The sequence below is a fragment of the Fringilla coelebs genome (assembly GCF_963513975.1).
Source record: "Fringilla coelebs genome assembly, chromosome: 4".
In the NCBI taxonomy this organism is placed as follows: domain Eukaryota; kingdom Metazoa; phylum Chordata; class Aves; order Passeriformes; family Fringillidae; genus Fringilla; species Fringilla coelebs.
In genome coordinates, this window is record NC_140032.1 from 25,765,699 (window position 1) to 25,781,301 (window position 15,603).

At 41.2% G+C, this 15,603-nt stretch overlaps 1 protein-coding gene across 1 annotated transcript in view; it reads left to right on the plus strand.

Moving 5' to 3' along the window:
* Nucleotides 1–4,989: 4,989 nt before the first annotated feature.
* Nucleotides 4,990–15,603, plus strand: part of GABRB1 (gamma-aminobutyric acid type A receptor subunit beta1) — a gene marked incomplete at its 3' end in the record, with an annotated part of 109,248 nt that continues 98,634 nt past the window's right edge. The window contains exons 1-3 of the mRNA XM_084204914.1: nucleotides 4,990–5,057; nucleotides 5,143–5,234; nucleotides 5,324–5,391. Coding sequence (XP_084061040.1) covers nucleotides 5,162–5,234; nucleotides 5,324–5,391 — 141 coding nt within the window. The 5' untranslated portion in view covers nucleotides 4,990–5,057; nucleotides 5,143–5,161. The remainder of the gene's footprint in view (nucleotides 5,058–5,142; nucleotides 5,235–5,323; nucleotides 5,392–15,603) is intronic.

Consider the following 15,603-nt stretch of genomic DNA (forward strand, 5'->3'; position numbering starts at 1 on the left):
AGTAGTACATATGTTTAGCTGACATGATTAAAGACGCACTAAATTATCCTGGCTATAGTTATTACAGGACAAAATCCTATAGCTCATATATTCTCATTTTGACTATTAAAAGTAAGTAACTGATTCACAGTTTTGATATTTACCATTAATTCCTTAAAAGAACTGTCCTAAACATTTTACAGTCCTTTAAAACAAAGTAAAAAAAAAAAAAACTAGAAAGACCTTAATTGCTCTTTACAGGGTGTAAAGAGAGGGATGAAAATGGAGCACAAAGAGGAACCTTTTTTTTCCTGAGATAAGAGTGAGGGCTTGCTGAGAGACCCAAAGGAAAGGGAAATAGGTGTGAGGGTGAGGTGATCTCCTCAGCGTGTAGCACTGCCACACTGCCTACAGATCCCAGGATAAAGCACAAGTTCAGCATGGCAGTCCTCAGCTCTCGTCAGTCGCTTGCACAGCTTTGCTGCTGCACTGAAATCCCCAAGGCACACTAAAAGTACTTCCAGCTTGCAGTTTTCTGTCATTTGAGAAGATGGCTCACAAGCTCTATTTGACTCAAGGGATTGCTGTAGGTACAAAACAACAATAGTGCTATCACTAAGCAAATGAAATAAGTGACCTATTTTGTTACCTGCCTCTTTATGTATAAATATGAATAAGGTTTGGCTTTTACCTGCCCAGGTAGTCATTTCACAATTCCAAGGTTTCAATTTATAGTTTTCAAACCCAACCATTCATCTTAATTGTTAAAAAATTTGATCTAGAATTTTGAATTTAAATTAGTGATGTAATTACTGCAAAATGTCGCCTGCTCAGTGCCAAGTTAAAAAAAAATGTGTACCCATCCTAATTCTCATTTTTCTTTTAGCTGTGTCTGTAGTATGAAAAATCGACACAGCAGTTCCAATTGGACACAGATTAGGAGTATCCTGGGTCTGCAAGTCCATATTTGCAGTTCCTCAAAACCTGTCAGTATCATAATTATCATTTTCAGTCGTCACCTCTACATACAAAGTCTACAGTATGAGGGACACAGCTCCCCATTTATTTTAGAAGCACAGAGACACCTACTTTCATTCTACTTTTAAGGCACAAAATATCACTAGAGAGAGATTGCATAGTCATCATTTTTTCATTTTTTTCTCCTTTATTTCTTTAAAACTTGTGGTCTTCCTGCCTATAGAGCTTATATAGAAGGACACAGAAAGAATCTCCAAATTTCCTTTTTTTTAGTGATCTTGCGCTTTTTTTTTAATTAGCCAACATTATCTGAGCAAAACATTATCTTTGTATGATGTGCACTTTCTGGTGCCAAATTAAAATGAGCAGTGCAAAAAAGGTATTTAGTAAAGTGGAAACATTAATTTGTGTAAGAAAAAAGATGCCATCCTGAAAGTTTAAACATAATGAAGGCAAAAAATGAACATGCATTTGGCCCAGGATAGTTTCTGCATCATGTTTTATGATTGTATTATTTGTCTTGCTTCTAGTAAGCATCTGACATGCCTTAAAATATGAAAAAAAAAAAGAAATGGTTAATATGTTAGCACTAGTGGATTTCAATTGGTTTTGTTTATTAGTGCTTACATAAGTCTAACAAATATGAAATTATTCTTCACCCAAAAGGTCTGCCTTCTCTTACACAGACCAGAAAATATATTTTTTAAATCTTATTTACAAGCTGTATGTCTATCTCATAGACCCTATACATACTAAACCCGGAGTAGAAATTATTGGGAAGTAAACTTGGCACTATCATTAGCAAGGGTTTCAAGAAACCTTATTGAACAACAGTATGAGGAAATAATCATAAGAAAAGACCATAAGAGCAGAAATTGAAGGCACCACAAGTGTTTGAAAACCAAACTGGGTTTGGTACAATGGGGTTACAGCTCCCATAGGCTGTGAGCTGCCTACATCCCATGCCACTGGTGTCACTAAACAGCACACATGGGTCAGGGTGGTAGCTCTGCCATGGGAGCTCATTTCACTGACAGAATGACAGGAAAGGTAATAGCAACAGAAATATTTAATTATTTCTGTAAAGGTAGACACTTCCATGAAGAGGACATGCACTTTTCTTGGTATAGCAGCTGTCTTATTTCCAGTCTTATTAAAAAACCACAGATTTGTAACTCAAATTTCAGAGGTGAGAGAGAGAACAAAAAATATTGAAAACTAGTGCCAAAACTCTCCAAATTAAGCTCCTAGAACTTTGGACACTAAGCAGCCTGATTTCCAAAACTGCAAATCAGACATCTACTTAGTTGCCTATATTCTGGGGTGCTCAGCAAATTCCAAGATGCCCAAAAGCCCTGTTGAGTACCCACCGGCTTTCACTCAGCCTGATTGTTTGAGCAAACCCTGTTGGAGGGGATGGAAAGACACACTGCTGTGATTTGAAATTATTTTATTGACAGCAGAAGCAGCTGCCATTTGAAGCACATGTCAAAAACAGATTACCAGATGTCTCGTCACCTGTAGAAGCTTTAGAAAACATTTGTAAACAATAGTTATAATATTTGAGTGTTAGCCCCTTCCCCATAGTCATTCATTTTGGATGTCTTTGCACAAGGGGTTGTTAAAGAGATCCTGAAGCAAGAACTATGTCACATGGAGTGTTTATCAAAATTACATCAAAATTCTTCCACGCTGGTGGCCTGGAAAAGCATACTATATTCTTCTATAAACAGATGATCTGCAAAGAGACCAGAACTTCCAAATTCTTAATTCATTGACTACTTCAGCTAGCAACATGTGTCAGAGAGGAAGTCCTGCTGATAATAATTTACCTTTTTCAATCCTGAAAACAATGGGAAACAGGTCTCAGACATGTTTCCATCATCCTCCCTATAGGAAAAGAGAAATACTTCTCACCCCCTCTGCTCTGGCAGTGTAATGCCATGCAGCTCCTCCTTTGTATGGTTATTAAAAATACCATATAAAACTCTTTGTTCCCAAGCCCCCACTACTGAGGGATCTGTTCAGTATCGTCTCTACACTGCAGGATATTTGCAGCTGTTTCAAAACCCAAGTTTAGAGCCTGGATGCCCCCAGTAATCAAGCTGTACAAAATGGAATTGAATTTCAACAGTTTGGGTCTTATTTTTGGGATGTTCAGCGGAGGAAGCTCGAGGCTGGTCTCCAGAAGCCAGGACAGCTTGGCTGGGAGAGCTCTCAGAGGAACCAGCTTGCCAATAAGAACATCCTCATCGCTCCTGGAAGTATATTTGCTGGGCTGAGGCATCCCTGATTGCAGGAGACCTGCAGGACAGGCTTTGCCCATGCCTTCCCAGACCAGATGGTAAGATCAGAAATTCACCTAAAACAGTTCAACCATTATTGGGCATTCAGTCCAGGGGCCAGACTACAGCTCATCTGAACTAAAGCTGCCCTGAAATGTGCAGCAGATTAAGTATTCTAATAGAATAAACCCCTGCACTTATGCCTCAAGAGAGATTTTGGAAAGCCTTGGAGAGCAGTGGTCTCCCTTAAATGCAGGCACAACTGACTTTCACACGGCTTATGACAAAGCCAATGTAATGCTGCATACCATCAAGAAGTAAAATACATGGCTCTATGGTAAATCCTAATTCAGTGCTTCAGAAAATCCAGGTAACTTTATGATGGCTGTGTGGGATACAACTCTAATTAAAAATATTATTTGGCAGACAGCTGTAGGTAGGATTGGTAGGAATTCAGGATTTCTTTTTTTTTTTTTTTAAAGCACTCTACTCAAGCTACATGAATTATAATTGAGCAAAACTCTTTACAAACAGCAATCCTAAAGTACTCTCAAGTTGAGCTGGGAGGTCACATTTTTCAGCAGCTAATTACTGAACTAGGAGGAAAAGAAAAAAATACAAAACGCCTCAAAGAAAATAAAACAAGTATTTATTATATACTGTTACGAAGAACTGATAAAATAGTTATTTTCATAAATTTGTACAAGTGTGGTTGGAGAGAGCAGGTGTGAGAATGAAGGACTCCCATAGTAATCTCTCAGGAAGCATGTTGGGCTCCTTCTCCAAAAGGGATAAATTTTCATAGAAAAATGAATTGTTCAAAAATTTGCTCCAACAGCTGCTCAAAACTTTCAGTAGAACATTTTTCAAATATCGTGGCATATTTCAGCTACAAAAATCACCAAGTCTGCCATTTCTCAGAAACAAGTCTGCATGGCGCTGTAGCAGACTCAAAAGCAGACTCAGTACGTATCCCAAGGGCACCGCACGCCGGACTGTGAAGTGCACAGAGGAGATGGGCTGATCCTGAAAGGGAGAAATGTTATTTCTGCTGCGCTACGGTGCAGTGAAAGCGAGCGGCACCGGCAAAGTCATGAACTATTCACAGCGCTCCGAGAAGTCACTGTGTAATGATGCACAAGACAGGTCAGGTTACATTACAGCATCCATTCCGAGAGTCTTCAAAAAGGAGTTCTAAACGCAAGATCAATGACGCGCTCCGCGGGCCGGGCGCGTCCTGCCAAGCCTTCGCCGCTCGGCAAAAGGCTACCTGCAGCAAAACGTGCCATTTCTGTCCGAATGGTCATGTCCCTTTCACTTCATGGCTGACATAACATCGAGGCGAATTTTCACGCCGAAGCGCACTCAACAATCATTCACTGTCTCTTGACGGGAAGCCGGCGCTCCAGCGAGGGGGGCGCGCCCGGCGGTGGCAGCCCCTTCCCCTCGGCAGCTCGAGGGTCTGGGTCCCGCAGTGCCCCGCCAGCCGCGGGGCCCCGCCGCCCTCAGCGCTGCCGCGGTACCTGTTGCGGCCGGGGCGCCCTCGCGCCGCTCCCTCAGGAGCCCGCGGCGGGCGCGGCCCGGCCAGGCCCGGGGGGCCGGGGCGGGCAGAGGGGCGCCCCGGGGCCGCGGCGCTCCGCTCCGCGCATGCGTCCCGCTCTCGGGAATTGGTTCTCCTCGCCGGTCCGCACCAAGTTCCAGTCCGCGGCTGGTCCCCCGTGAGGCGGCGGCCGGGATGGGGGCGGCTGCGGGGCGGGCCGGCCCGCGGGCGCTGCTGCTGCCGCTGGCGCTGGTCGTGGCGTGCGCGGCGCGCAGGTGAGCGCCGCCGGGCTGCGGACGGAGGGAGGGAGACAGGCGGGCGCGGCGCCGCTCCCTAACCCGCTTGTGCTTCTTCCCGCAGCGCCGACGGGCCCAGCAACATGTCCTACGTGAAGGAGACTGTGGACAGGCTGCTCCATGGCTACGACATCCGCCTCCGCCCGGACTTCGGAGGTGAGGCGCCCGCGGCCCCCCGACCCGCGCCCCGGTCCCCCCCCCCCCCCCCCCAGGTGCGCTAACGCAGCCTCCCGCTTCCCCCGCAGGTCCGCCCGTGGATGTGGGCATGCGGATAGAGATCGCCAGCATCGACGTGGTCTCGGAAGTCAACATGGTGAGTGACCCTCGGGCCGGACCCCACGCCGCCCCGGCCGTGCGGGCGCTGCCGCAGCCGCGGGACCCGCGATGCGACCGGCCGGGAGCCCGGCTGCGCGGGGATGCGCGTACCGAGCCACAGCGATTGCCACAAAATAACCGAGCACGTCTCAGCTGCTAGGAAAAGTTATTTGCGTTTTTGGAATGATGTTGGCATGCCTGCGGTGGCACTTCAGAAGAGCTCCCTGCCCTGGTCAGAATGCCTACTGCAGGTTTGAGGTTTTGGGTAACTCTTGCCCCGGTTTGCCCTTTGCGTAGTCAGCAGCTGCCGTCGGAAGTGCGGGAGTTTCTTGAACTGTAGCAGCAGATGGCCAGATGTGCGTGTTTTCATGTTAAATTATTTAAAGAGTTAGACGGTTCACTTTGCATGCTAGTAGCCTTGAATAAAAGGTGCAAAGAGAAGAGAAGGACTTCTAGAAAATGCTCTCTTTCTTGTAGAAGGGAAAAAAATTACAACACTGCAGAATAAGTACATAAGGATGCTTCCAGCTATCAGAATCAGAAGTCTCATAGCTACAGGTGTGACACATACTGCATTTGATTCCAGCTCTCCTGCAGGAAGGAATGCTAATAGACAAGCAGGTTTAAAGAGCAAAAATGTGACTTTAGTGCCTGCCTCGTTTGACAGCCTTTTCCCAGAAGAAGACGATGAATCAGTTGCAAGTTTGAATGTTGTACAAAATCATGTTGAATTAGTCAGCAGCATGGGCATTTTGCTCTCACTCTCTTTTCTTATGTTTGATCTCACTTGAAAATCTCAGTTGCTTTCTGTACATAAGGGAACACCTACTTAGTTAAAAGAAGCTTAGAAACCTTATATTTCCATTCTGATCAGCTGTTTATTTCACTGGGTGATATTGTCCTGTTTGAAGTAATTTACCCAATGGTGGGGATTTCTTCCTTGCTATATTAGTTTATAGCTGTAATAAAAACAATCTCTTCATTGATTTTTTTTTTTTTGTTTTCATTCTTAGGTTTTTTTCCTGTTGTTTGTTATATGTATCACAGGTTCTGTTTGTGTGCTACTGTTTTATATGCTTGTGAATATGCGTGGTAGAGTGGGGAGGAAGCAGAATTTGTCATGTTGTGTATAGCATATCAAGGTCTGCATACTGCTAATGCCGCACAAAGACACTTTGCAAGTTTCAGCTCCTGGTCTTCCTGTTCCTGTATTGTACTTTCAGGGAGGAACATGTTGCAGACCACACAGATAAGGCAGAGGAAACAGAACACAGACCTTATCAAAATAGTCAAAGAACAAATCTACTCCAAGCTGTTTCTATGACACCTACTGTAGTGGGATTGCTGCTTTCACATCTGGAAAAAGCCAAACAGAGCAAAACACAAAAACACCTGTTCTGAAAAGTCCAGAACTTATCTTTTAAAGTCTCAGCACCTGAAATATTGTTAATCTGTAGGGGGGTGGATGTGGCAGTTTCCAATGGCAGTCTCACAGGGCATTAATTGCATTGCACCAGCTCATAGCATTTTTTAGTTGCATCCTATACCTGTCAAAGCTTTCTTCCCCATTCTAACACTTGCACAGCCTCTGGGAAAGAGAACATATATGCTAAATGGATTCTTTGTATAATCTCTGTGTGTAGGGGGCAGCTTGGCTAAAACTGGTCCAAAAGTAAGAAAATATTTTCATTTCATAAAATGCCACATCTCACAGTGGAGGGAAGCAACTGGTCCAAGCTGTAGCTGTAGCCATTCCTGAATGCAAAATATGGAGTGTCCATTCTGAATCAGTTTAAAAGGGCTTTGATATCAGAAGTGCTGCCTGTACATACCTGTATGTAGTGTTCATTGTTGCAAGGTCTTTATTGTGTTGCTAGAGATTGTCTGCCTGGTTTTGGACCGTGATCAGTAATTTCATACATCATTGCAAAAACAAGGTGCTTGATATCTTGCCATAAGAAGAAAAGGTTTTTTACGTAGTAAAATAATGCTTTCTTCTAGTCCTTTTTTTATTTCTGAGAAATCACAGCCTTGAGATTCTTAATGTTGCAGTCACATGTAAGTCATTCATTGTCTTTTCCTTTAAACTATGTCTTACCGATTTTTTTAAAAGTTTATTTAGTAACAACTACTGTTCAGTTGCTTCAGGGCCAGAAATGTTTTTCAGAAGATCTAAGTTTATAGTGTCCTTTGGCTATAGGGCAGTTTTGTTGCTGAAGGAATAGGAGTAAGGAGAGCGATACCCTCATCACGTGAGGCCCTCCTGACAAGAGAGTCTGGTTGGATCCACCAGAGTTCAATCAGTCTCACCATAGCAGTATTGGAGGGAATTGTCTTATCCCTTGGCTTTCCTCAGGAACATGAGAACTTATGTCTAGAGTGATAGAGGCACACATTTCCAGTCATGGTGCCCACAGAGTTAAATTTTGTGTTCCAGTCTCAATGCATAAATAAGAGTAAAGACTATATATAGAGGGGGAGAGAGAGAGGCTATGAAGGAGGTGCTCTCCTTTGGTGTGTTGGGTGAGACGTGGTCATGGCTGTAGACTGTCTGCTATGTCAACAGGGTGATTTGTACGTCCAAGTACATCCAGTCCTTGGGTAAAAAGTTGAGAGATAGGCAACAGAATTATTTCGAATTCTGCGAGCACCAATAGTAATAACTGTCTGTTCAAGCAGCTTGGCTGGTTGAAGTGGCTTGTTCTGATCTGTGAGACTATTGTAAAATACTTTACTCAGTTAATGAAGCAAGACTTGCACAATCTGGAAGTCAACTGTTGTAGTTGACTTCAGATATGTTGTCTTATGTTGATTTTTGCAGGTAATAATCTGAAGAGCTTGTCATACAACAAGCAAGCAGGAGAAGTAGAATGTAAACATCCTAGTGACCATTGCCTGGTGCTAACCGTGCTTCCTCCCTTACGTACCATGAGATACATTTCACTTTAGTTTTCCATCTGACTTCCACAACCTTGCTCTGGTAAATGCAAGCATTTAACTTCCAAAGGCACAAGGTGACCTTTCTCCTTGTCTCATTTAATAACTGTTGAGCTAATTTTCATTCATGACAGAGCTCCATAAGTATAATAGACATTTGCATGAATATAGAGTTCATTAAGAACCATGCTATGACTAGATCTATTAAACTGCTGTGATGTCTGGTTTACTCTGATGCCTTTATGTGGTTGGCAGAAGGTGCTGCTTGTACATCAAGAGTAAACATGGGCAGAATCATTGGCAGTAATTTGTGTCATGCTTCAGGGCAAGCAAGCTAATAATGTATTTCTCTATCTACTAAGAAACAGTCGAGAGAAGTAACTGGACTCGAAAAAAATTCAGATGGAGTACATGTTGTAGTTTCCTCTAAAATGTGTTCCTTACTGAAGTAAAGGTGGTCACACTTTTATAATGGGCAAAAGATGACATGTACATGTCCTAAAGTTAAAAAAAAATGCAATGGTGAAGAAACTTTTATAGGGTAGTTAAAAAAGATGCCAAAGAGGAAAGAAAAAAAAAGGAAAAAATCCCTTTATTTTATATTGGGACCACTGTTCCTGACCTACCATACTGATTTTACACTGGTGATGATGTAGTTTCTGTGATCGCAGACTGAAGGTTTCATGTCTCAGCAAAAAGAGGTAAATAAAATCATGGAAAGAATGTATAAATCTTCAGCTTCTCTAAAATTGTATTTATTACATTTATCTTATCTCCCAAATAAGCCACAAATCTTGCAGAGATTAGTTTATTTAACATCCCAACCTGTTGGGTAATGTCTTTTTGCCCCGGAAAGCATTTATATAGATTAAAACTGCTGACTTTTTGTATACTTTTTGTAAAGTTGATAATTAAATAAGTCAACTGCATAAACATATATGTATGTATGTATGTATGTATGTATGTATGTATGTATGTATGTATATGTGTGTGTGTATATATATATACATAAACAGAAGTTTTCCAGTTTGCCACAGAAGCATCCAGGGCCTAGAAGAGCAAAGGCCTTCCCCTTCCTTTAGGTCTGATGTTAGCCCAGTGTGGCATCCTACAGTGGTAGATGTTTAGTCAAGAGAATCTGAATCTGTTGGCCTAAACATTTGAGCTGGGTAATGCTTAGAACCAAGGCACTGAAAGTTTGACCTTTAATCCTGGCAGGCCACTGCTTGTGCATCAGACCCCAGATCCAGAAATGGTAGAAGGACTTCCTGTACATGGGTGGAGATTAAGACACTTTTTGCAGATTGAGAAAGACTTAAGCTGTGTTTACTGGAGTAGCCAGAATTTCATACATCTTATTCCTCCTTTCTGTCTTAATTAGGTATCTGAGAATTTAGCATGGTGGCTGTTGTGAATCTCAACATAGGAAATAAATCCTAGGGAACCAAATTGGCATTATGAGCCCCATCTCATGCCTCTGCATCACAGCAGGCAAGTCTCATTTTTTGTAATTGTAAGCTTGGTTTATATAGAACTAAAATGTCAAAAATTCCTTTAGCCCCAGCCAGTGTGGAAACACAAATGATAATAAATGGTCCTTGGTCTAAATATATTTACCAGAAGATATTCATATTAAACTAATTAGATTAAACTATTTTTTCTCTGAAAAGTCATAAAGCTTAATAATTATTAATGAAAATTTACTTAGCTGTAGTGCAGAAGAAGAAAGGAGAAATACTTTTTTTGTTATATAGCAACTGTCCTAAAGAGCATGAAGGACATGCAGAGATACTTTAATATTAATAAGAATGTTCAATAACTGATTTTAATTTTTTTCAGCAAATATGGAAAAACTAATCAAGTAATAATACATAAAGGCCAGATCATTTCATCACTGTCTATTCCAAACAGGAGTAATTATATTAGTGAAATGAGGAATGAATGTAGAAATGGGCAGCTTGAGGTTAAACGACTGTGTCACTGTTAGTGGATGTTTTGTTGGATCGTTTTTGATTTGACAAGAATAAGTGTATTCAACAAAATGTATTCAACAAAATTGATAAAGAGGCAAAATTTATAAAGCAATTGTGTGAATGTTGTCTCATATGATCCAGACATCTGATATATCTTAATTTTTCAAATGTTGAATGAAATTGAGACCAGCTTCAGGGTTGATATAAGCTGTAGTCCACATTTTCCTTTAGGCTGACAGGCACAATACTTTTCTGATTTCAAGACAAACTAGCTGTGAATGCCCTTTAGAAAATATGTATTTCTTTTGTCTAATGTTAAACTCACAGTTCCCCACAAATGCAACTCTCCTGACTCCCACAATCGAGAGTTAATCATGTCATTATGGTGCCTATGAAATTAAAGGGGTGACACTCTCCCGTTTAGCAGTGGAAGCTTTAGCACCCAGTTTGAGGTGTGTAGGATTTCATTAAATAAGGGGTGTGCCTGTAAGAGATAGGCTTTTTAGTTGTGTGGAAGGGAAAAGGACAGGATTTCCCCAGCACTGCCTGTTTAGAGTACATGCATCAGACAACATGATTGTGCTGTGACTGCTGGAAACATCCAGCTGGTGATCTGATAATGTGCACAAGTCCTGCAGTTCAGCAGTACAAACCTTTGGAAACATTCACAGTGCCAAGTCGTTGTCTGATAATGGAACACAAATTATTAACTCAAAAAGACCCATCCTCCTAAATTAACTCCTTTCTATAAAAAGAACAAGAAATCCATGAAATTAAATTTCATGTTTCTTTTCTTGTGTGCAGGACAGGACAAGTGCTTCTTTAAAAGCTTTCACATTTTCCACAATTGAATTTCCCTTTTACTTCTGATTTTGGATTGTACATCGACTTCTGAAAGAGAGTATAAGAACCCTCCAAACTAAGAATTCTTCATAAGGAAATTCAATGCATGCATTCAAAAAGCCTCCAAAACATACCTTTTTTTTTTTTTAATCAGCTTTATTTTGTACTCTGTTGCTAGAAAAGTTCCATACCTCCTCTAGGCCATAATATCATAATTATCTACCAACTGCAGCCTCAGTACAGACCTGAAGCTGAAGCTGTGCAATCAAGAGAGGGAACACTCACACCACTAGTTCACCCTGAGGTGGGAAAAGAGGGAGGAACCTCAGTGGAGGAACAGTGACAACCTGAAAAGCTGTTACCAAAGACCTGTTCCTGTTCACAGGATGCCAGGTATTCTGTGACAGCAGCTCCAACTGTTAAATCAAACCCAGAGATTCCTTCAGAGGTATCCCCAACTGGTGTGTTTTGTTGATCCCTGTATTCTAAACAGCAGCTGCTTGGGAGAATTCTTGGTAGTTTTTTACCTCCCATCCATCTTGAGTGTGCTGGACTTTAAAGCATCAGTAAAGGCCTAAAAATAACTATAAGGTCCTCTGGCAGGTGTTGAAAAGTAGCGAAGATGGCTACTGGAAAGATTTTATACCTTAATGCTCTTTGAGACTCCTTATTTTCTTTTAGAAAGAGAATCCAGAATCTCGAGGTATGCACTTTCATGCTTGTAGAATTCTCTCACATAAAAAATGCCTGTAACTCTGGCAGTGCTCCAAAAAACATATTAAAATGAAATTATTTCCACCCCAAAGGCTAAACTACTCCAAATATGCTCACAAGGAAATTGGTCGTAGGAGTCACTGAATAATCTAGCAGAATAACACTAGATAATGCAGTTGATTCTTTCTTTAAGCAATAACTGTGTTAAGGTTTACGTGGGATGGAAAATGTAGATCAGATTCCTTGCCTATCAACTTATACAATAACCTTGCAAGATGAAACGGTGCTTTTGGCCAAAGCACTGAGGTTGGCTTCATCTCCTGCTGGAGCAAATTCTTAATGTTTTAGGAAAGGTAATTTAAAAGATTCAAAGGCAGCTTCTAGAAAGCTGCATAATCACTCAGACATCCACCTTATAACAAGATTGACTTGTATGGTTTTAAATGCTCACGTTACAGTACATAGTTTCAAAGCATAGATTAATGATTTTAGACTGCCAAACTTAATTAAAGGTTGGAATAATGTTCTCCATTAAAACTCATCAATCCATTTGACTGAGATGGAAGAATTTCAGTCATGTCTTTTTTAATTGCCTGTAGAAAGAACTGAAGAGTTAGCAAAGTTAAAACTGTTGAAACACATAAACGGTGTCTAAATATTATGCAGGATCTTAATCATATCAAAAGAGGAATGAAGTTAATTTTGTAGCATAATTTTAACCTGAAGAGCCTCGTAAGTGACTGAAGTAACGTGAGTAGAAGTCAATGGCATGTAGATGTGTTTGTGCTTGTGTATCGCAGAAGCTTCTGTAAGCACTAATTATTGCCGTGCACTGAGGAGTCCTGTCCCAGCCAAGTGGACTAGATGCTGATAGTCCCATGTTTTCAATGAATATGCTCACTGATTAAATTTCTTACACCACTAAAATGAAGTACATAATATCTCCACCAGTTCAACAGTTTACTCAGCAGCTTGCAGGAACAGTTCAGCTCTCCAGTTTACATAATTTTTAAACCTTTGTTTCTTTATAATTTTCTCTGTTGTTACTCTTCAACAGTATGAGAGAATAACCAAGTCTGGAATTATACCCTCCCCTCCTGTGTTCTTCGTTATGATTTATCCTTTCCTTCATCAGTGGTTTTTTTGCCAACCATTAACTGATCAAAATAATACACTGGTCAAGGAGGGAAATGGATGAGCTTCAGAGGCTTCATTCACATTAGCACATTTCACAGGCAGTGCAGCTTTGTCACTGATTTCCTGTGAAGGGAACAAAACATGGGATTGACAGCCACCTGTAAATTCTGAAGTTAAATATTAATCTGCAGATGATTCTGACATACTACTCAGGCAAGCTTATTACCTGGGTTTATTGTGGAACCTCATGGTTTCAGTGACTTTTGCACAGTTTCTGTTTGGAAATCCAGACACCAGTGGTGCTCCAGATCATAGAGAACAAGTAAGTGGAAGTGGTGTTGCTGAGGACAACCTGTTGTGCCAGGGAATAGCATCAGGGCCAGACTCGGCAGGAAAGGACCGCTGGCTCAGCAGGGACCCTGCTGATCTCACTGCTGCCCTGCAGGGCCCATCAGGTCAAGCTGCTGTCATGACAGATGGCTAATTCTTTTCAGCAGATTTGAAGCAGCAATACCGTGGTAGATTATTTTTTATAGTTTTATATTTTTTCTATTTAGAACCTTTTACAATGGTTCTAAATGCAGGAAACATTTTTTATGAATTGCATAGTTGAGTTTTTTTCCCAAGGATGTTTGTGGGGCTAGAAGGAACTTGAAATAAAGCAATTGTTGTGCTGTTTTTTTCTCATCTAAGTGATTATAGTAATGAAGAATTCAGCACAGTGTTATGGAAAGGAATTTAAAAATATGGAGCTATGTACTTAAAACTTTAATCTGTTAAACTCATTAGTATGCATAATTTTGCAATTTTTATTAAAAAAAAATTGGAAAGTCAGTATTTCATGTAACTTCCAGTAAACAGAAGTGCTCAGTACAACATGTTGAAATATTCAAGAACTCTGGAGCAAGAAGCTGGACAAACTTTATGCAACAGCAAGACAAATGCAATTTTGAACCAATACACTTGCGTTGAAATATTTTATTAGCTAAGTTTTATATTTATCCGTGTGCTCTTGAGTCAAGAAAAATATATTTGACATCTTGGTATGGGAAAAGATTGCTCCCATTTATTAGCTGTTCTTCCACTTCAGAATATCAGCTCCAAATGGCTTCTCTGGAGTACATGGAGCATTGACATGCTTGGCTCACCTTGTTTATTGGTTAGTTCCTCTGAAAATCAGTGAAGTTGCATCAGTAATGAGTCAAACCAACCTTATTCAAGATGATTATACTTTCCTGCAATAACTGCATTTTCTTGAAAAAAATTTTGCCAGTAATGTATAAGCTCAAACTGTTCTGAAAGCACACAGACATCAAGAAAAAACTTTTTTAAATGCTTAATTGGTATGATGATGGCTCTAAGAAGCAAAAGGCAAAAAAATAATGAAAATGAGCAATTGAGAAAAAACAAGGAGTTTGTTATCCTCATGGGAATATATTCTCTGTCATTGTGCGGTCTTGACTTGCAGACAGCTTGGTTTTCCTTGAAGCATTTTTACTGTTTTCCTGCTGCTGTATTCATGCATCCTAGCCTAGTGTTTAAATTAAGGGTTGGAGCAATCCTCAGTATCAACACAGGCTGGGGAATGAACAGATCAAGAGCAGCCCTGTTGAGAAGGATCTGGGGGTGCTGTTGGGTAACAGGCTGGATGTGATCCAGCCATGAACACTCACAGCCCAGAGAGCCAGACATGTCCTGGGCTGCATCTAGAGCCCCGTGGGCAGGAGGAGAGGGAGGGTATTCTGCCCCTCTGCTCTGCTCTGGTGAAACCCCACCTGGGGTGTTGTGTCCAGCTCTCGGGTTCCCAGCGCAGGAAGGATGTAGACTTGTTGAAGCAAGTCCAGAGGAGACCACCAAGATGGTTAGAGGGATGGAGCAGCTCTCATATGAAGAATTGGGATTGTTCAGCCTGGAGAAGACACCAGGGGTAACCTAATTGCAGCCTTCCAGTCCCTAAAGCAGCCTACAAGAAAGATGGAGGGGGACTTTTTACAAGGGCATGTAGTGACAGGAGAATGGTTAATGGCTTCAGACAAAAAGAGAATAGGTTTAGATTAGATATTAGGGAGACGTTCTTTACTGTGAGGGTGGTGAGGCACTGGAATAGGTTGCCCAGAGAAGCTGTGGATGCCCCATCCCTGGAAGTGTCCAAGGCCAGGTTGTTTGGGGCTCTGAGCAACCTGGTCTAGTGAAGGCTGTCTCTGTCCATGGCAGGGAGGTTGGAGCTAGGTGATCTTTTCTCTTCCAGCCATAACCATTCTATGATTATATAATTTAAATGTTGGTATAAGAAGCTATCAAGTCTTCCCAAGAGTAATCTGAGACCTCAGTCTCCTTAGTCTGTGCTGAGCCAGATCCAGTGAAAACAAAATGAACATGAATACTACCTATGCATCCTCTTTTTTATTATTCACACTCACAACCACATTATCAGAATAGCATGCAAGTTTTAAAAGTCACAAGTGGGAATCTCTTCTGTTCTTTGTAGGTACCTTTGATTTTATTTCTATATTTGACTTTAAAATAAAGAAATCAAAATAGACCCATAATAGGAGCTTTGAATTTTTTACTGAAACTGGGTAAATGTGTGAGTGTTAATGCCTCTT